At 37.2% G+C, this 23538-nt stretch overlaps 1 protein-coding gene across 2 annotated transcripts in view; it reads right to left on the reverse strand.

Moving 5' to 3' along the window:
- Nucleotides 1–23538, reverse strand: part of TBC1D23 (TBC1 domain family member 23) — a 50705-nt gene that overhangs the window by 23326 nt on the left and 3841 nt on the right. For both annotated transcript variants that reach the window (XM_023623915.2, XM_005602121.4), the window contains exons 2-8: nucleotides 11145–11256; nucleotides 10000–10105; nucleotides 8839–9043; nucleotides 4370–4493; nucleotides 1098–1222; nucleotides 964–1010; nucleotides 46–149 (exon numbers count right to left, since the gene is read on the reverse strand). In XM_023623915.2, coding sequence (XP_023479683.1) covers nucleotides 46–149; nucleotides 964–1010; nucleotides 1098–1222; nucleotides 4370–4493; nucleotides 8839–9043; nucleotides 10000–10105; nucleotides 11145–11256 — 823 coding nt within the window. The remainder of the gene's footprint in view (nucleotides 1–45; nucleotides 150–963; nucleotides 1011–1097; nucleotides 1223–4369; nucleotides 4494–8838; nucleotides 9044–9999; nucleotides 10106–11144; nucleotides 11257–23538) is intronic.

Raw genomic sequence — 23538 nt, forward strand, 5'->3', positions numbered from 1 at the left:
GTACAAAATGTGAAATACTGAAATTGGTCACTTCTTGTTTTATACCTTCCTAAATGAAGCTGGTGTTTTACTGCAATAATACTGTGCCAGAGAGAACAGGTCTTCTATATCTTCTAGATTCAAACTGGATGGAGTATTTTCCAAGAACTCTGAAACAGGATTATAGATATGACAACATTTAAAAAGTTGTTTGCAAAGAATAAGAAACATTATGTATCAAAGCTAGAATATCTTCAACATAATAAAAACCAAATAAATGGAATCTCAACATGATGCCTTTAAAACTGCTTGGGGAGAAGTAGATTTCCCAAAGGAGCTGAAACTGTTACTGCAGTTCTGCTGTTACTGAATGAGGGTGCCAGGCAATCAAATCAAATTCATCAGCCTTGATGCGAATACTGTGATTTACTGAACAAAATACATTTTAAGCGCCAGGGACCCTGGAAATAAAAAATGACTAAGAAATAATTCCTGACTTAAGGAACTTTGTCTTGTGTGAGAAATGTAAAAATGAATCATTATAACGTAGTGATACAAACACTACAATACAGATAGTACCAAGGGCCAGGCAGCACAGAGAGGAAGTGACTAGATCTGTGCAGGGCTGGAGGGTGGGGAACCCAAAAGGAGAATCACTGTTTCAAAACAGACATTTAGGAAAGCTCAGTATCAAAGGCAGATTGAGGAGGAAGGATGGGAAGGGGAGAGAAAGAGAGCAGGGCATTTTATCTAACAATGAAACCAAAGAAATAGTATATGGAAAGAATGAAAAAACATGAAGGAATGAATGAGGATGGCAAAATCAGGGAAAACAGTCTTTCAGGTTTATACTTGGAGAGTGTTGAGAGGTGAATGGAACCTGAGGGCTCTTTTAGACTAATCTCTTAAACTTATAGATGAGGAAACTGAGTTTTAGAAAATCACATGACTTGACATGTGTCCTCCACATTAAATGATACTTACGGATAACATCTTCTTTGCAGTCAGACTCCTGTGCTAAAATAACTTCTCTGTAAAAGAGAATTATATGGTTTTGAGTTAAAGATTAACAGAGCACCCTGAGAATAGACAGGAGAAAAATCCAACTTGATACCTACTTTGTGTTAACAAGGATTATTAACATTAAGAAATAAATAAAAAATGGATCTGCTTGTTGTAGATATCCATCCCATATGGCCTGAGTGACTTCAATGGAACAGTAACATGCAAAAAGGCTTCCAAGCTGTAATCAGGAAATGAAATGAGAGACATAAACCACTGGAAATAACTTGTTCTTTTAAAAGCATTAAAGCAAATGCATGTGACATTACATCAAATTATCTGCACCTGATATTTAACGTGTACCTTAATTTTACTGTATATAAAACAAAGGCAGAACATGTGGATTCAAGGCACAATGAAGCCACTTTGCTAGCTGTGTGACTTCTGTCACATAACCTCTAAAGCTTTCATTTCTACTTCTATTAAAAGAGAAAAAAGGAATACTACTACCCATCTTCTACCATTGTTCTCAAGAGACAGAGAATCAACCTAGAATATCTAAGTAACCAGCACATACCTGCCACAGCATAATTACCCACAAGCTCTATAAGGGTAACTAGCATAATTATTACAGTATTTATCTTATAAGGTAATTTTGAGTATCAAACATGGTAATTTAAGTTAAGAGCACCCAACAAAATTTTAATGATGATATAAAGGTGAATGGTTTTCTATTTCAAATAAAAGAGTTATTAATGTGTATGTTTCTCTAGATCCCAATCATGTTTTAAATTGCATGAATTCACTGATATTTTTAGGTCATTAAATTTTAATTAGATACAGAAATAATTATATCTAGAGGTTTAAATTTAAAACACTTTTAATGGCTAAACGGAGCTAATGGGAACACATACAGTTAGTGTATATTTTGTGCCAGGCACTAAACTACTGTCACATATCTTTAATTAAACATCTTGTATTTTAAATATTCTCACAACAGGCCTTCAAAGTAAGACATTTTTTCCCCATGTTATAGGTGAGGAAATAGAGTTGTATGAAATCACCGTCTCAAGCTCACAGAGCTAGCAAGCAGTGGTGGTTAGACCAGAAAAAAGGCCTGAGACTCCAGAGCCCATGTTAACTGCGATTACACTCAACCACAAAGCTTTTAAAAGTACCGAATGCTCCTAATGTTTCTTCTTGTTGTTTAAAAAATTATTACAAATACAGAAGATGCAAATACAAACAGAATAGCAATTTATGGTCATCATTAAACTCAGCCAAACTAAAGCTACCATTGCATTGCTCACAGTTATGGGTTCTCAAGGTTTAGGAATTAGTTTTAATTGTTTCGTCTCATGATTACAAAAGGACTCCATTACATAGACATGATACTAGCAGCAACAATGAACTATTTGGGGCATCAACTGAAGAGAAATTCATTGTTTAAGTACTCAGTTAAAATCTGCTACCAGCACTGAGTACTAATTCAGAGTTCTGACAACAGCTATGGCATTTCCTAGGCATGATGTGGCCAGAGTGACCTCTATTAAGCATCAGAATGCTTAAAAGAAATAATTTCTTACTTCAACACAAGTTAGTAGATTTAATGGTAACATATGCATCTCAGAGAAACTACCATTTTATAGGTACTTAATTATTTTAACTCAGAGTGACAAGACAATAGCCAAGAGGGAACTAAAGAGCAGGCTGCAACAATCTGAGATTTAATATGCCAGAGTTGAAACTAGTTAGAATTCTTTAATTACCGTTTTCTGACTGTTTACTCATTCCCTGACCCTCTGAGATAGGTACTATTACTATCTCCATTTTACAGATGAAGGAATGGAAGCTCAGAGGCTGTGTCTTAGATCAGTTAGAAAGTGACACACATGGGATTCTTTCTGAAGAAAAGTTAGGTAAGATATGATCAAAGAACACATTTAATTTTTGAATATATATATTCCTCTAGCACCCAATCATTATTTTAGAAAGATCTTCAAGTTAACCTAGAAGAGCAGTTCTCCAAGTGTGGTCTGAGGAGCCCTGGAAGTGCCCAAGAGTATTTACAGGGGAGTCCGTGACGTGAAAACTATTTTCATAATACTTAGATTTCATATGCCTTTTTCAGACTCACTCTCTCACAAATGAACAACAGAATTTTCCAAAGGCTACATGAAATGAATTGTGGTATCATCATAGATTGAATAAAGCAGCATATATGACAATCTACCTTTCTGTGATTTAGCCAAGTATTAAGATTTGTAAAAATATAAAACAATGCCACTATTCTCACTAGTTTTCTTTTGGAACATATAGTTATTTTTCATTTAAAAAATAGGCTATTTCATTATTCACAAGAGCCAAGACATGGAAGCAACCTAAGTGCCCATCGACTGATGACTGGATAAAGAAGATACGGTGTGTATACATATAAAATGGAATACTACCCAAAAAATGACAGCCAAAAATATATGACAAAACTATCTCATTCAGGAGAACATGGATGGACCTTGAGGGTATTATGTTAAGTGAAATAAGCCAGATAAAGAAAGACAAACTCTGTATGACTCCACTCATATGTGGAAGATAAACAAACACATGGACAAAGAGAACAGATCAGTGGTTACTAGGTAGAGAGGGGGGAGGCGGTGAGCACAAAGGGTGAAGGGGCATACCTATAAGATGACTGACAAATAATAATGTATAACTGAAATTTCACAATGTTGTAAACTATTATGAACTCAAAAAAAATAGGCTATTTATGTTAACATGTAATGGACTTACCATTACTTCTAAATGAATTAATAAATGAATATTTTAAATTTCTTGGTTTTAATTTCTAACCCACATAATCCATATAAACCATGGAGCCTCAATAAATGTTGTATAAGAGATCTTGAGACCAAAAGATTTGAGAACCACTCACCTAGAATACAACTTCCCATTGAAAATACAAATACAGAATGACAGAGCACTGAGATGTACTTTACATTCTTTTATATTGATCATTTGATAATCTTGTCATTTTCCTTACGATTGGATATCAATTCTTATACACACCATCAACAACTTAATCACGCAGAGTTTTAAAGTGAACTGATACATATGTTATATACATGTAATACATATTACATAGATGTAAATATGTCACACATATTTACATATATGTGTCAAACAACAAAAGGCTTAACTTCATATTAAATAATCTGAACTAACATAAGAGCAGAAAATATTTTTAAAGTGGCAATAATTTTACTCCTCTGGTTTAAGAAGTAATGGTCTATAATTTAGTACTTTTCTTTCTCTTCCTTGGGGGGAAAAAACCCTAACTACAGTTTTATAGAAAGCTATTTTTCATTAAGTGTTCCTACTTTCACTTTATTACCCAGTTGAGTGCATAGGAGTCTGGAGTAATTTTCTTCGTATCAAGAAATGAACAAAGCTCAGGCTCATGGTACTGGATGAGTAATCGGAAAAGATGAAATGGTCTCCCCTTCAGGGAACAATCCCTAAAAGATAAAAGAAGCAGGATTTCTTGCATTAATAGGTGAGAAATGATCGTATCAGTAACCAATCCTCCTGCAACACCCACCTCCTCTCCCACCCCCACAACACCTGAACACCACAGCATCACAGCAAGCCCGTCTGACACAACCCGGGAGCTCTCGACTGCTAATATCTAATACACCTGACCTGTCAGAAAGTTGGTAGAAAAACTCTAAGGAGATTCTCTCCAGGTGAACTCAGGATGCACTCAAGCGAAAGGACGTTAGGGACCACTGACAATGGAAGGTCCACTTAGGTTATTTCAATAAGTTTTTGATCCCAAAAGAAGATGTGAGAGTCCTGAAGAAGTCCAGCCCCCTTCTTTCCTGCCAAGAAGAAACTCCTAGGAAGGGTTCAAGTTAGCTCCGCAGTCTATGTACTCAGTCAGGAATGTCTTTCAGCAAAGGCACAAGGCGGAAATGGCCACACATGAACATTTCAAAAGAGTGGATCCAGAGCCTTAGAAGCTGTTGAAGTGGCCTGGGGACCAGGTGCTTAGAGTGAATTCCAGGAGGTGCCACACACTCCCCTTACTGCATAACTGGACTACTACTTGCCTTGTTCCCTTGTGTTTAATGAATCAGTAAAAACAAACAGCTCAAAGCACAGGACATCATAATAAAGGCAGTATTTATTGAGGAAATACCATGTCCCAGAAAGTGCAGCAGACACTTTACAAAGTTATCTCATTTTATCTTCACAAGCAACCCTATCAAATAGATACTACTATCATCCCCATCTTACAGATGAGAAAACCGAGGTTTAGCTGTGGTCAAATAACTCACCCACGGTCACATAGCTAAGATGTGATGGAGCTAAGACTTGTATACAGAAACCAGGCATTAAACCATTTGCTGTTGCTAGTGCTGTCGAGTCGTTCTGACTCCTAGCACCCCTGAGGACAGCAGAGGGAGCCCTGCCCAGTCTTTTTGTGCCATCTTCTCCCCTTCCGGCGCTGTAACAATGCTCCATTTCTATTCCTAGAGGTTTCATGGCCAACTTTTCAGAAGTAGGTGGCCAGGTCCTGCTTCTTAGTCTTTCTTAGTCTAGAAGCTCTGCTGAAACCTGTCCACCATGGGTACCCCTGCAGGGATTTGAAATCCCAGTGGCACAGCTTTCAGCATCACAGCAACATGCAGCCACCACAGTATGACCACCGACAGATGGGTGGTGTGCTTCCCTGACGGAAACAAATGGGGGCCATGGCAGTAAGAGTGCTGGATCTTAACCACGAGACCACCAGGGCTGGCTATTCCATACTACCTTTCTATATATGTAATTTGGTATTTCAACAAGTGATGTCTTGGTAGGGCACAGTCTCTAAAAAAGCGAACTGTAAAGAAACTGAAATAGGTAAAAGGCTTCATGCAAAAAAGTTAATGAAATGAATGTCACAGTTTTTACATAAAAGCAGAGATAATGTTTTGAAATGCTATTGAAGTGGGAAAGACGAAAAGTAATTTCTACGAAACCAATATCTGAGGTCAATGCCAGGATGTGGTATGACTGTCTGTCTCTCGGTTTTTGATACCGCAGATGACAGAAAGTTTTGTAGAGAAGGCCCTAGATTGGTAAGCAATAGACTGCCAAGGCAAAACATGGAAACAGGCAGTGAGCAGAGCAGAAACATAAATTAGAGGAAGAACTGTCTAGTTTGTGGTCTCATCTTGAGGAAAAGGGAGACACTTCAGGGAGTCTGCCATTGCAACAACATCCATTCATTTAACAGCTGTGTATGGCAAAGCTACTCTCCATGCAAGGCACTGTGCTTGACAGAATTCTACCCATGTTCTACATCAGCCTGTAATAAGAAGATATATTATAATAAAGTTCTTCTAGCAGCATTTTGTGGGGCTGTGTTCTATCCAGGGCCATTAATGCTGACCCGGCTGGAACACTGTGTTACATGTGGAATTCATGGAAACAGTAACCGGAGGAACCTGACGAGACAGGGTGTTGTATAGCTCAATGTAAAACCCCCCGCCTCTACTACTATTACCACCAACATTCTCTAGAGAGAAAGCTGGAACATCATGTCCCTTGCTATTACTAGCTCTGTTACAATGAGACATGATAAAATATAAGCTAAAATATAAGCAGTTGACAGACTTAGTATAACAGAATGACTCCCAAATATGAATTCCAATCTCAGCTCTACCACAACCTTAGCCCTGTCTCCCAGCATCTCTGGGTCTATTTTCCTTCCATGAAGCACCAACGGCTTCAGGGTAACACAGAGGTTCTCCACTTTAGTGTATATCAGAATCACCTGGAGAGTTTTTAAAAAATATCTATGCCTAGGATCTACCTAGTCTAGTTATATTTGAAATTTCAAGGACCAGCATGTTTTAAAAATTCTTTGGCTAAACAGATATTTCCGCAAAGATGATACACAAATTGCCACTAAGTACATGAAAAGATGCTCAACATCACTAGCTGTCAGGGAAATGCAAATCAAAACCATGAGATACTACTTTATACTCATTAATCTGGCTATAATAGAAAAAATGATGATGAGGATGCAGAACTGGGATCTTCATTCACTGCTAATAGGAACGTAAAACGGTGCAGTTGTTGTGGAAAAGTCTGGCAACTCCTCAAAAACCTAAATGTAGGGTTACCATATGACCCAGCAATTCCACTCCTAGGTACATTCTCAAGAGAAATGAAATATATGTCTACACTAAATCTTGTACACAATTGTTCATAACAGTCAAAAAGTGAAAACAATCCAAATGTCCACCAACTGGTGAATGAGTAAATAAAATGTGGTATATGCATATTATGAAATGTTACTCAGCAATAAAAAGAAATGAAATGATATACACTACAATATGGACAAATCTTTAAAACATTACACTAAGTGAAATAAGGCAGTCACAAAAGACCACATATTTTACTATTCTCTTAATATGAAATGTCCAGAGTAGGCAAATCCATAGAGACAGAAAGATTAGTGGTTGCCTAGGGCTGACAGCCTTGGGGAAAATGGAGAGCTGACTACTAATGGGTATGGGGTTTCTTTTTGGGGTGATGAAAATGTACTAAAAGTGACTGTGTTTATGGTTGCACAACTCTGACTATACTAAAACCACTGAATTGTACATACTAAATGGATGAATTTTATGATACATGAATGATATCTTATGCTATTAAAGAAAAAGAAAAAGTTCTCCAATTGATTCTAACAAGGAACCAGGGTGGAGAACCATATTAGCTAAAGCACAGGCATCCATCCAAACTTAGGTTCAAATCCTGACTCAGTCACACACCAGAAGTGGAATCCTGGAGAAGTTATCTAATCTCTCTCTTCCTTTGCCTCAGTTTCTGTAGTTGTAAATCAGAGTTACCTACCTTATAATGGTCACTGTTTAAATGAGAAAATACACAAAGCACCTACACCTAGTTATAGAACGTTATCACAAAGAAAGTGGTAAAAATGGTAGTCACTGAACTGCCAAGCTCCAGAAGAGGGGGTCTCTCTACCTTGGCTGCACACTGCAATCAATGGAGAAGCTCTAAACAAACCCCAATGCCCGGGTGCCCTCCTCAGAGGTTTGATCTACTTTGTTAGGGATGCAAACAAGAGCTCCCCCAATGACTCCAGTGTGCATCCTAGGTTCACCGTGTACCCAAACCACTGGTCCAGATTATGTCCAAAGTTCCTTCTGGCCCTAAAATCCTGACTACCAGATCCAGAGCACCAGGAACTACAAGGATTCATTTTGGCTTCACGAGTGCCGCCTCTACTACTCCCCCCACTACCACCACAACCACCTGCACATCTGTCTAGTCTCAACCTAAGTGTCACTTGCCCAGGGAAGCTGTCCCTGACCTCCAGGGCAAGTCAGGTCACCCCCATTATGTATTCCCATGGCACTCATTTCACATTCCTAACACTCAGCCCATTTCTAATGACTTGTTCAATGCCCGTATTTCTAGTGCTACATTCCAAGCTGTAACCTCAGCACCTCACTTAAGGTAGCACTCCAAAAATTTTACTTTTCACTTAAACACTATAATGTTATTTTTCTTTTATAGGTAAAGAAATTAAAATAGCAAACCATGTAAAAAGTATGAAGAGTTATGCTGCATATCTAAACTCTAGAAGCACAAATTCTTAACTAAAGAATCTTTTAAAAAACCGTTTATAATCACAAAAATAACATCAAATAACAATGACTCAAACAACCTTAAAAATTATTTGAACCTTTTACTTTACCACCAAATTAAATCTAACAACTTAAGTTCAAAGCCAACTAGACTTTTATTCATTTTTAAAACTATAATAACCACATTATATTTTACCTGGGAATGTACTTGTTCATGATAGCATAAAAGCAGTTGTATAAATCGCTGCGTGGCAGCTGGAGATGCACCAACGGTCTGAGTAGATGGATCCAGCTAAGGGACGTGCTATATTTAATGTTGCGTGATTTACAATAAAAGGTAATTACAGATTCAATATCCAAAAGTAATTCTGCTGCCTTCTCTTCTGGCACTGAAAGGTGATCTAGAAAATAAGCGTCAAAACAAAGTTACCAAGGGCCTGTTAGAGGCTTAGTTATTGGACATAACACTTGTTTACAAACATACAATACTATCTTAGTGCATTTAGAGCATGTCAAGGGCACAAGGAAACTACATGAAAGCACATTTTTCGAACATTTCTTCAGTGTTTACTAACTTGACAATGCTTGACTTACACACATGCTAGCCCTAAGAATGGACAATCTGGAGCAGAGGGGCAAGAGAGGGAGGCAGAACCTTTATGCCTGGCAAGCAAAACAGTGTTTTCTAAACAACAGATTATCATCTACTCCACATGGCAGCTGCCACTACAGCTTCCTCAAAGGGAGGGAAAGTCACCCCTCTCCACCACCACATTCCCTTTCCTCTGCCCACACCAGCAGTAAGGTTTCTGTTGTGATTAGTGCACAAAAGCCTCTCTAGTCAACTTCCCTAAAATATGACAGAAAGAGAAACAAAAAGACACCAATGGACCACAGACGAATTTAAAAGAGAAATATGAACTGAATTAATTTAATCTTGAGAAAGATCTCATAAAGTGACTGGAAGCCCATTCACCTATGACTTACAAGAGTTTCTCTATAGCAGACCATGATCTAGGATTCACAGATAAATTTCTGGAACACAGCCCTCTTTGAGGTCTGTATACAATCGTACAGATCTTTAATTACACAAAGAGCAATTTTAAAACTGCAACAAAACTAAAGGTACTTGAAAATTGAACACATAATGCAAAGGAAACACTAAAAATTGGGCTTTCTTAAAATATTAGACGTTATTTCATAAGAATTTCAAAAGAAAAGTTCTAAAACTATTTACTAGCCTTTTACAAATTCAACATATGCAAAGTTACAAGATAATTCTACTAAAGAGTGACTCCTTCACCAAAAATTATTTCCAAAATTTTCCACTGCTTGAAAAAACAGTTATTAAACTTACCAATAAACTCTAGACAGTCTTTGTGAATAGTGTTCTGTTCTGGGAGGTCTAAAATACCATCCCATGATGCCAAACTATCACCTTTTCCTGCAACATTTAGAGCAATCTGGAAGAAAGATAAAAAAAGCAACTAGCTTCATATGTTATTTCTCATTCTTGGAAAATACGCTGTAATAATGGAAAGGCCTGAATTTAGGAATAAAAATGCATACGTCAAATATTACAAATCAATGTATCTACACTCCACCAAATGCTGACCCCTTAGACATATCACAATGAACCAACATAATTATTTTAAATCCTCCTCCATTAAATTTTACTACTCCATGTCAATCCAATGAATAGCATGAATTACACAAAATATTTACATAATTACATATGTAAATTTATTTCAAGCAAACATCAGTAATGCTATAGACTGCATGTCTGTGGCCCCCTCAAAATTCATACTTGAAACCTAATCTCCAAAGTGATGGTATTAGGAGGTGGGGCCTTTGGGAGGTGATTGGGTTATGAAGGTGGAGCTCTCATAAGTGGGATTACTGCCCTTATAAAAGAGACCCCACAGAGCTCTCTCAGCTCTTCTGCCACTGAGGACACATTAAGGAACTACTACCCTTAAGTTTAATGGTATTATGGTTATTTTAAGAGTCTTCATAACTTGGACTTTCATGTGCAAGTATTTTAGCGTGCTACCAAGGATTTATTTTTAAATAATCCAGTGGGTGGGATGGGGAGGAAAGGACAGGGATACTAAAAAAACAAGATCTGGTAATTCCAACACCCAGAGACTTATTCCTCCTCACCTTTTTTTTTTTTTTTTAATATAGCTGAGATCGCTCCATGTTTGCAATTATATATCCTATTTTACTCATTGGTTGCATTTTCCCACTGCATTAAACAATCTTCATAAGCATCATTTCTAATAGCTACAAGAGAAAATATTACCTCTCAAACCTAAACTATTAAATATATCAAACACTACAAAAACACATATTTTTGTAAGTTGTTCTGTTTGGTAAATTTTCTAGATGTGCCATGCTCATAATATAATAAAGTCTTCTGCAACTAAGACAACTGAAAATAAAAATTATGAAATATTATTCTTAAGTGATAACATTTTATTTGTTTTAGTTTTCAGTTACCTTCCAAACTTTGGCCCTCAGATCAGCAGGCAGTGGTCTCCCTTGAATTATATTTCTCAAAGTTTCAAGATCACAACCTCCTGCTTCCAGAGCTTCTTCAAGATCTTTTTCCCTAAAAAACAAGTCCTATCTATTAAGGTAATTTTTACTACTTGTTTTTTCTTATTCGAGATTCATTTATAATCATGACCTGTGAAAGGTTGTGCCTAAGAAAAAAAATGTGCTCAGCAGCCAAAATGTAAAGTCAAGGCATACCCAGCACTCTCCTTTCCTGAAAGGGAACCTCAGGTTTCATACGCCCAATTTACTCTTATTTTTCATTTAGTTCTAACAAGCTCAGCTAACATGTTTTCTCAGATTAAACAAATTTAAAAAGAGAAGACAGGGCAAGCAGGCTGACAGCACTGAGAAGTAACAGTAATTCATATTCAATAGTATTCCTGGCAGTAGCAACGACTAACACTTTACATAGCACTGACTGTGCCAGGCTCTGTTTCAAACATTTTACCTAGGTTTTTTTAATTCTCATAACCCTACGAAGTAGGTTACATCATTGGCCCCAGTGTACAGATGCAAAAATTGAGGCAAAGAGGGGTTACATAGCTTATGGTCACGTGTCAGGTACGCAGTAGTGCCAGGATTCAAATTCTAACAGTCTGCTTCCAGAATTTAGGCTGTTAACATTATGCTACACAGAGACAAGAAGGAGAAACAGAAAACACAGCCCAGAATTCAAAGCACTGCAGTACGGGAACACTTAGTACTTAACCATACAGACATCATGCCTAGAGCAGCGCCTGGCTTACACTAAGTATTCAGTAAATGTGAGAGGAGCCAAAAATGCTCTAATGGTATCACTGTACTATATATTAAAGCAAAATAATGTCACATCATCAAGTAAATTATCAAGTAAATCAGCAAGCAGTTATGTTCAGTCTACTACGTTTAAGGAGAAAAGTATGAAACAAATTTTATTTTCATCTGTATAGGTTAAAATAATGTTTTTAAAAAACTTTCACAGAGGTATGAATTGTTTTGTAGGAAATAACTATGTAAAATTAATTCCCGGGCCCGCCCAGTGGCACAGCAGTTAAGTTTGCACGTTCCACCTCGGTGGCCCAGTGTTCCCCAGTGTGGATCCCAGGTGCAGACATGACAACACTGGGCAAAAGCCATGTGGTAGACATCCCACGTATAAAGTAGAGGAAGATGGGCACAGGTGCTAGCTCAGGGCCAATCTTCCTCAGCAAAAAGAGGAGGATTGGCAGATGTTAGCTCAGGGCTAATCTTCCTCAAAACATAAAAAATAAAAAAATAAAAATAACTAATTCCCTCAGAATTGTCAAAAGCTCAGGTTTTGTCTTTGTTTATAATTGCAGTATACAATACATACGAAATCTCTACAAATAAAAATCTATAATTTAGCCAGACAGTTTCTAAAATTCTTTGAAGCAGCCTGAAAGGCAGAGAATCCCACTAGGATCAGGAAACCAGGAGTTTGTCACAATTTTGTGGTTTTGAGGAAAATAAATTACTCCCATTCTACTTTCTCTCAGGAAGATAATGTAAATCTTTCCTACTGTTGGGATCCCAAGAATATTAGTTTAAATGTATAAATTTCCTAAAGTGTTGCCCTCTTAAGGGAAAGGAATTAAATGAAAACGTAATCACTTGGGATCATATCCAAAAGAAAAGCAGCGATCAAATTTGAAGGATTTCTTTAAAAATAGAACTACCATATGACCCAGCTATCCCACTACTAGGTATCTATCCAAAGAGCTTGAAGTCAGCAATTCCAAAAGTCCCATGCACCCCAATGTTCATTGCAGCCTTATTTACAATAGCCAAGACGTGGAAGCAACCTAAGTGCCCATCAACTGATGACTGGATAAAGAAGATGTGGTACATATATACAATGGAATACTACTCAGCCATAAAAAAGGACAAAGTCGTCCCATTTGCAACAACATGGATGGAGCTTGAGGGAATTATGTTAAGTGAAATAAGCCAGCTAGAGAAGGACAATCTCTGTATGACTCCCCTCATATGAGGAATTTAAAAATGTAGACAAAGAGAACAGATTAGTGGCTACCAGGGGAAAGGTGGGGTGGGAGGTGGACACAAAGGGTGAAGGGGTGCACCTACAACACGACTGACAAACAATAATGTACAACTGAAATTTCACAAGATTGTAAACTATCATTAACTCAATAAAAATTAATAAAAAAAAGAATAGTAAATTTGAAGGATTTCTTAACAAAGCTACTACAAATTTATATGAACAAGAAAATAACTAGTAACCACACAAGAAACATTCTGTTCTTTTGCTACATGGTCACCAAAGTGTTGGACAAGAAAGTGAGGGAAAGAGACTCCCGGTGAGAAACACTTCAGGCCCATAGTTGATAAAGACTGGGGTTTATCTAGTCTATTCTGGCCAAAATGTACAAGATAGCCTGGTAGAATTTGAAGGATTGCTTGTAACTATGAAACAAAACTTAATGGAATCTTTGATGAATACATACCATAATTTTTAATGATTAAATGTGTAAATGAACAGAAAACACCATTTAATGAGATGAAATAAACTGAAAACCCCATTTAATGAGAAGAAATTCTTTCACCAAATAAATGAAGAACTAGAATTTTTCAGCGTAAAAATCCTTGGTTTCCTTTTGAAGTAACTTTCCCAAATCCCTTACTATTCCAGAAAACAAAGTTAGTATTTTGGAGCAAAATGCCCAATCCTCAACGTACTTTTTAAATCTTAATAATGCACAAGCACCTCTGTTGACACAGCTGCTACTGAATTCTCTGATGCTGCCCCCAGGGAACCACACTCTTGGTCTCCAGCAGTACAACCATGAGCAAGAAGCCAGAAAATGCTCCATCTTAAGCAGCAAAAGGCATTTCTCACAAACTAAATTATTAACGATAACGTTATCTTCTGAACAAAGTGTTCAAAGATTCAGTTATCAGCCCTTTGACATTACAAATGTGCTTGTAAAAGTCGTAAAAGAGCTGAAAATAGTGAAGTTAAATAATTTATAAAAGGATCAAGTTCCTATCGAGAGACAGGAACTCTATGGCATTTAGCTCTCAAATAGAATTTTCCTTCCCCTAAACCAAGCTTCTTTCTACTTTTGAACAAGCAATACCTAACATTCAAAGGTAAAACACATGTCTGGTGGGCTATAATCACGTGGGTTGTGGTTTCCTAAGCCTTCTTTGATTATGGCGGCTTCTTACTGACCTCGCAAGCTGGCTGGTAGAAATGTACTGGACATTTAGAGAGATCTTAAAATAGGAAAGTACAAGCCAGGCCAGTGGCATAGAGGTTACGCTCACACACTCCGCTTTGGTGGCTGGGGTTCACGGGTTCAGATTCCGGGCGTGGACCTACATACTGCTCCTCAAGCCATGCTGTTGCAGCATCCCACATACAAAACAGAGGAAGGCTGGCACAGATGTTAGCTCAGTGACAATCTGCCTCAAGCAAAAAGAGGAAGAGTGGCAACAGGTGACCAATCTTCCTCAACAATAAATAAATAAGATACTTGTATTTTTTTAAAAAATAGGAAAGTACGGGCCTTGTCCATTTAACCTAGTAAGTACGAAAAATAAGTAACTGTCTCCTTTGCTCAGAAGGTTCAAGGACAGAGCAAATCCAAAGTGTTGGAGTTGGAAAGAAGCAGAAACACATCACTTCCTGACTCTGTGACATTGAAACTATAACATATGTTAGTATAATACATATATAGGTTACTGTTGATGATCTATCAACGATGTATTTTCAAAACCTGAATAAAATATAATAGAATTTCCCCTCAGCAGCTGTTTTGTGGGAAAATCATCTAACCTAAACATTGCAATCCAAGTTGCTTTAGAATTACAGCAAGGCAAAAAAGTGACTAAATTTATATGAAATTAGTTTAATGTTTATATCCAAGCTAGCAACTGAATCAGATTTTTCTTCCTCAACCAATGGTGAGTAACTCCTAGCATATGGAGCATTTGCACAACGCAAGTTAAGGGGGGTGGGGAGGGACATGAATTTTCAAGTACTACCAAAGTAAACATGCATTTCTCAATGCTTCAAGGGTTAATAAATTCAATTTGAAGTTTTGTAATTATTTTCTGAATAAGTCATACATTGAATCACATTTAAAATTATATTTTTTAATAAAAGCAACTAGATTATATATGTTATATTCCGAAAACTTAAAACTACAGAAAATCTGTCATTAGGAAAAAATAACTATATATTACACTTCTTTCTAAATTCTGTTTTTCCCCAACCATGTTGTAAAAACTTTTCTCTATAATTTCAAAATTTATGAAAACTTTAGTTGTACTCCAAATAAGAGATGAAAATAAGACCTAGTTCATCTCCTGAATATTTTTACATATTTCTTTCTGCACTTAAACCCCTTATCTATTATCAGCCATTCTTCATTCCTCCCCACCCTGCTCCCAGCCACTGATGTACTTTCTGTCTCTACAGATTTACCTATTCTGGACATTTTACATATGGAATCACCAGACTTCTAAACAGTTGCCATGGCAGCTCAATAGCAAAAGTACCAATAATTAAGTATATAAAGGCTTAGTGGCAACGTGCTATAGAGAAAATAGTCTCAAATTTCAAATCAGAAAGCATGACATCAGACTCTACACACTTAACAGCTCTATGACCTAGGATACAAACCCAGTTTCTTCACCTATAAATGGGGCGAGTACCAGATACTGCCTAATCAAAAGAGGTGGAGAGTATTCCCACAGCGTATGAATTATCTTCTGTTCCACCAGAATACCCCTCCCACTCCTCTTTCCATTATATCTTAGCGCCTACAGCTCGTCTCAATCTGTCCTTTCCAACCTTCTCTTTCAGGCCAGTCTCCGCACAAGACTCCATGAGCACTGAAGCCTCCACTCTTTTCCAAAAGAGAAGAGTGTCGGACAGTGAGCTGCTGTTCACATGAACCATTCTAGGACACGTGACACAAATGCTGAGAGACAAATGAGACAATAGCAAAATATGGAAAACTAAATTAGAGGACAAGGGGAAAGCGAGTTTAGGAATACTAAATCACTCTTCACTTAGTCAAGAATAAATCTTTAAGGGCCAGCCCTGAGGCCGAGTGGAAGCTCTTGCGCTCTGCTTCCAGGGCCTGTGGTTTCGCTGGTTCCGATCCCAGGAGCGGACATGGCACCACTCATCAGGCCATGTTGAGGCGGCGTCCCACACAGCACAAACAGAGGCATTCACAGCTAGAATATACAACTATGTATTGGGAGGCTTTGGGGAGAAGGAGGAAAAATAAAAGAAGATTGGCAACAGATGTTAGCTCAGGTGCCAATCTTTAAAAAAAAAAAAGAAAGAAATGTTTAAAGAAAAATAAGGACTTGATTTTTCTTAATAGATTGCATTCACAATAAAATAATGAAACAGCCCTAGAATTAAGCAATTAGCAATCACTCCCAGCCACTTATCAGTGTGATCTCCCACAGTCTATTCAACTTCAGAATAGCACTCTGTCACCTAAGCATATCGAGGTAAATTTCCAAAACACTTCAGATAGGATGTTTCCTGGAGTAGAAGAAAATTTTTTTAACTCGAAGCCTCTCAATCTATCAAGGAAGCTAAGTCAACTTCACTGGTTTTCAAAATTCTTAAAATGGAATCCTTTCCTGTAATTATTTTTTTTAAAGTAAGATTATAGTAGTTCAAAAACACCAGTTAGGACCCGGAACATATGTAATCATCTAAACTTAAATGCAGAGTACAAAGAAACTACAGGGAAAACCCAATTACCAAATTTTTTCAAATTAATTTTGTGTATTAAAGTGGTCAGGGTCTAAGACATATTGTTTGATTAAAATGAAAAAACAAAAGCTACATCACTGGGGAAATCAATAAACGCCCAAAGGCTGCTATGTAAACATTTTAAACACATTATTTCTACTGCAGAGGATACTGTTCAAAGCTCCGAGTCGGCTAGCAGTATTAAACAGAGCCAAGAGATAAAATGGACTCAGGTACTGCACGTGACTAGTCCCTTTCAGAAAGTCCTCTCTCCTTCCTTTTACAGCTCAACTCCCTGACACGTAGTCTCCCCTCATCTCCGCTTGCTCTCTCCTCATCCAGCCTAAGCCTCCATCACTGCACCAAACTGCTCCAAGAAGCCATCAGTCATCTTTCTCAGCCCTTGTCATCTTTACAGACTCGGCAGTGTCAGACTCTCTTTAGAACACTCTCCTTCAGTTTCCAATAACTCTCCTGTACTTCTCTCTACCCACGCTATGAATTCTTTCCTTCTCTGACAAAAGTATTCCTTTATTCAAATCTTTAATAAATATATATCAAACACCCACTACAAGCTAGCCACTGGGCAAGGCACCAGAGATGCAGCTGTGAGCAAAAAAGTGCACCCTCTCGGGTAGCTTATTTTCTATGTGGCTATCCCAAGATAGCCCAAATCCTATTATATAAAACCCACTGAACAGAGGTGGGAGCAGCTCTTCCTAAGGTGTAGTCCATTCAGATTTGTTTAGAATGTAAACCACCACAAGCACAGATTAAACCAAGACAGGCCAGCTTGCCCATACATACATTATACCCAGGCACAGACTCTGACCAATTATTTTAAAACTTGAAAGTGACCAGCTAACTAGTTGTAAGCAACAGCAAATTGTGTAACAGTGAGTAACAGTGGCAAGTTGCACATGTTGAGTTGTAGTTTCATGACTTACTTTGTGCCACTTCATTTCTGGTTATTTCTTAATACCCAGGTCATGAGACATCAGCAGCAAAGCTTTGTTGGAACTTATTTTGTTACTATTGTTAGCATGCTGGTTACAAATTACTACCACACCAAAACTCCTTAATTAATTTCTGAACATTTTGTGTGACATTTGGTAGAAATGGAAATAGGACCACTTTTTACATATTCACTTGTACAGTGGATATGGATGGAGTTCAATGACCATATGTACTGTGCAACTTACTTTTAAATATCAATCTCAAACCATAAATACTTTCTAACAAATAGTACGACAGCACATTCAGAAATGACCATGACATTTTACAGTCCGTGAAAGCAGAATTTGATAATTGTGAAACTTTGAAGTTATCTGGATTTTCGTCAGTATCAGATACACTTGTTACAGTATTTTAACAAGTTGTATATTTGAATGCCAAGGGGAAAAAGACACCCAACTGACTAGCTTAAAAACATTAGTGAGGGGCCGGCCCCATCACCGAGTAGTTAAGTTCACCGGCTTCGCTTTGGTGGCCCAGGGTTTTGCCAGTTCCGATCCTGGGTGCGGACATGGCACTGCTCATCAAGCCATGCTGAGGCAGCGTCCCACATGCCACAACTAGAAGGACCCACAACTAAAAATACACAACTATGTACCGGGGGCTTTGGGGAGAAAAAGAAAAAAACAAAATCTTAAAAAAAAAAATTAGTGAAACTTTGTATCAGGATCAGAGCCACAAAAGCAGCTTTGGGAGAGTCCCTTATCAAATAAAGTAATCCTCTCCAGAATCTATGTTTAACCAGGATCTTGTGCCAAATAAAGAAGGTGTAAAATCTAGTCCTCTTGGCTTAAGAAGCCAAACACGATAGCTACAGTATTTCAGCACTGTGCAATAGGCAAGGGAGACAGAGATCACAGAATGTTGCTCTGTAAAGTACTAAAATTAACCACAAATGGAACAGATGCTTTAAATCTTCACAGACTTATTTTTGATCCATAATCCATGTAGATCAAATTCCACCACTCGTACCAACGGTGCCCCTTCCTCTGCTAAGAAACACTCAGGAATTTTTGCCTAAGCAAAAAAAACAAATGAGCAAAACAAAAAGCTTCTCATAACTGCACCGTATGTGCCATGTTGCAATGCATTTGCTGTAATACTCTGCTTACAAAATGGAAGAATGTCTTCTCCACTAACGAGAAGTTAACTTTAGAAAGTGTTTCAAATTCTTTCCTCTTCCATGCTTCCTCAAAATAAAAAGTCCCTCACACACTGTTCTTTTCCATACATATGAGGTGACTTTCCAGCACTTCTAATGTACCAAAAAATGCACTGGTTTTTTGCTTTTTGGTTTTTTTCACCAAAGCAGTAGTTTATTTGGAAACTGAAAATAGAGTGTATCCTTTGCATAAGAGAAAGAATGGGATGAAAATAGCACAAATCAACACAAAACAGTGGATTACCTGTTTCTACCACAAATTTCCACTTTATCCAAAGTGTAATGAGAAAAGAAATACCACCAACATTCCTTTTCTTGAAACCATCACTTTAGAAAATAAAGGAACAACTATTGCAAATGAGGTGACAACACTTTGCAACATCTGGGCAATTCTTTCCAAGGGTACTTTACCAATGGAGATCACATTTTGGCAAAGAAATACATAATGGATTTATTTTTTAAACCTGGATTCCAACTGTCAATAATATATCTGATAAAATAGGTTTTCATTTATTTTCATGTAAGTGGTTAAATCTAAATAAAATCTACAAAACAAAGCTCAAAAATTTCTGATTCAATTACACACCTACAAGACATGAATACATTCTTCTATGCATCACTTTTTTTTTTTTAAATGTTTTTACAATGACTTTTTTTTTTTTTATAGATTTTATTTTTTCCTTTTTCTCCCCAAAGCCCCCCGGTACATAGTTGTATATTCTTCGTTGTGGATCCTTCCAGTTGTGGCATGTGGGATGCTGCCTCAGCGTGGTTTGATGAGCAGTGCCATGTCCGCTCCCAGGATTCGAACCAACGAAACACTGGGCCGCCTGCAGCGGAGCTATGCATCACTTTTATACTTCTAAACAAAGGCTAGAAACTCTGTCAAGGGGAAAATAACCACAAGGGGTGATTTTAAAAGCACTCCTTAAGTTCGAGCGCTCTGCTTCGGCCCAGGGTTTTGCCGGTTCCGATTCCGGGCATGGACATGGCACTGCTCATCAGGCCATGCTGAAGTGGCATCCCACATGGCACAGCTAGAAGGATCCACAACTAAAAATATACAATTATGTAGCAGGGGACTTTGGGGAGAAAAAGGAAAAGTGAAATACTTTTTTTTTTTTTTTGAGGAAGATTAGCCCTGTACCACCAGGCCGGCCCCTGAAAAGTATAATCTTTAAAAGCACGTTTCTTATTTCTCTATCATCACTGACTAAAAACAAACAAAAATTACTGAGATGATGAAGTTATCAAAACTGTGTAACTGCTTATACGTTCTAATATTACTGTTTTGTTCTCACAGATTGTAAATATGTAAATAAAAATAAATTATAATTCTATTTTTATATGATATACATACACAATTACTTATATATTTACATATATTTATTATATAAATATATGTAAATATATAACATATATTAGATACATATATTCTAGATGATGTATGTAATCATAATATCTTAAGATCAAAAAGCCATTGTATCTAACTGATTTTTGGCAAGGGATATGAGAACACATTATGAAAACCAAAGGAGTGTAAAGCTATAGGATACAACGCTCTGCATCACGTCCCACCACGTCAGTTACGAACTGCAACAGAGATAATGTGGGTACAGTTTATGCATATTCTTATAGCCTTAAAGGTACCACAGATAAGCAGACACATATGTTCAACAAGGCACATCTCTGAATATTTTGTCTTTCAGAACACATAGTTGACTGAGTATGGGATTAGTATATTTTTAATTGGGCTTTCTCTAGGTGTCTGTTAAAGTATATGTGAAAAATATAACATACATGCAATCAACTTTAGGAAGAGCACAGGGCTTAAAGAGATGTGAGTTTAAGTTCCACATTTTCCACAAAGTAGGTTTTCATGTGACCACCTTAAGCCTGTCCTCTCATCTCTAACAAGGCAACAACAATAATTCATAATTTCCTTCTTCCACAGAACTGTTGTAAGAGCCAAGAGAAATGTACATATATATACATTATATAAAGGATAAAGCTCTACGCAAATATATAGTATTTTCCTTTTATTTATTTTTCTTTTTATTTATTTCTTTTTTTGAGTAAGATTAGCCCTGAGCTAACATCTGCCGCCAATCCTCCTCTTTTTGCTGAGGAAGACTGGCCCTGAGCTAACATCCGTGCTCATCTTCCTCTATATATAGGACGCCTACCACAGCATGGCTTGCCAAGCGGTGCCATGTCCACACCCGGGATCCGAACCGGCGAACCCTGGGCCACTAAAGTCGAACATGCACACTTAACCGCTGAGCCACCAGGCCAGCCCCTATAGTATTTTCTTATATCTTCCTGCTGAAATTACTAAAATACCACCATAGCAATTAGTGGTTTTTTTTTTTTTTTAAAGATTTTATTTTTTTTTCTTTTTCTCCCCAAAGCCCCCGGTACATAGTTGTATATTCTTTGTTGTGGGTCCTTCTAGTTGTGGCATGTGGGACGCTGCCTCAGCGTGGTTTGATGAGCAGTGCCATGTCCGCGCCCAGGATTCGAACCAACGAAACACTGGGCCGCCTGCAGCAGAGCGCGCGAACTTAACCACTTGGCCACGGGGCCAGCCCCCATAGCAATTAGTTTTATGTGACAGCTGCTTCAAAGAAAAGCACACACTGCGGTGTCCTCACTATGAAATGCTACGTCCACTTAAGGATAGGAAAAAACTCCTTTAACCTGCAAGAAAAAGGAAGACGACTTGAAACAAATGATTTAATTAGTCACCATTTTCTCAGCTCAGGTCAAAAGGTTAGACAGACCCTTAAAAACAAATACACATTAAATTTCAGGAAATAGGTTTTCTTTTAATTGGCTCTTAACTTACAACTCTTGCTTTTCCACAAGAAACAGTTTGCTCTCATGAGCCCAACATAAGGGACGGATTTGTTTTCCATTTGTAATTCTCAATATCTAAAAAGTCACTTCAATCACTGCCCCTTTTCAAGCTGTATAATCCTGTTCTACTCTGATAGAGCATACAATTTCCAAAAACACCAGTATTTAGATATCTTCAGAAGGTATCTTTACATATTATTCCTAGATCTAAAATGATGAAAAAATTGAAAAGTCCAAGCAAGGCAGAATGATGCACAGTTCTGGTTTTAAATCTGTCTCAATTTTTTTCTGAAACACTACATAGCAGCTTGATTATAACCAGTATTTAGTTAATGCCTGCTAAATAAATTATGAACACTTTGCTAAACTCTCTTTTGCTTTTTTGATACATGAGGGAGGGTACTGTCTTTGGTTTAGACCAAGCTGAATGCACATTTCAGCATAAGCAGCAGAAATAACTTGCCAAGTATATCCTACCAGCTCTGTTAGGAAGACGCGTGTAACCTGGCTGTGCACTGCACACTCTAACTGGGCGCTCCAGAACTACCTCAGCTGCCTCCCCGTCCTGAGATAAGGACCACACCTGTACTCTCTGTGGCGAGGACAAGTAAACGGAAATAAGTTCACTGAACACATTGCTTTAGCGTGCAAAAACCAATTACTAACTCTTACATATGGATATTAAAACATCCACAGAAACAAAATCCTAGAAGTGAATTATTGTTTAGGAATGACCTCTAAAAACAGGAAAATCTGAATTATAATAAAAACATTAATGGAAATACTATAAATAAAGGCAGTCCTCTTAATTTCTAATCTTTGTCGGCCCTCTATTTCTAGTTTATAAAATCAGTAGTTATCACTTAAAAACTCCTAATTCATGACAGTAAGATTCATTTTCTCTTCATTTTTTTGTAAGGTAGTATCTAGTCTTCCCAGAACCACAAGCTGTCAATATTCCTCTTAAACAATAGCTTCCATTCTCTTTCACATTAAATGTATTTATTTATTGATTATATCATGTCTGAAACTGCAATCATCTACTCCTTAAGTGACATCTTAAATCTCTCCTCTTATTTCAATGCTTATGAAATGGGAAACACTGAAAGTACTATTTACAAAGTGCACAAAACTTTGAAAAAAGACCCTATTATTCTCAAAACAATTCCTATTCACATTTCAAATTAACAACGATAGACATTTCTTTATGGAACTGATACTTCTACAATTTTAAGAAAAGCTTAGCAATAATTTAAGAAGAATTTAGCAATAAATTAAAATCCTAACTTTCGAGAGAATATTGTACAAAAATTTTAAACTAAACAACTCAGAATATCAACAATTGTGTACAATTAACGTTTAAACCAAAAAAACTTTTTTAGTCATGACTTTAGATCTTTAGGAATTATTTGGGGGAAAAAGCTTCAGAAAATCAGAATTTATGTTCAAATCCAAAGCTAGTTTCTTCAATATCAAGAAGAGTAATTACCAATATTTGAACTGTAATAGATGTAATGTCAACAAATAATTTACATTTGTTTGATTTTAAAAAT

This window comes from Equus caballus, chromosome 19 (genome assembly GCF_041296265.1).
Source record: "Equus caballus isolate H_3958 breed thoroughbred chromosome 19, TB-T2T, whole genome shotgun sequence".
Classification (NCBI taxonomy): Eukaryota; Metazoa; Chordata; class Mammalia; order Perissodactyla; family Equidae; genus Equus; species Equus caballus.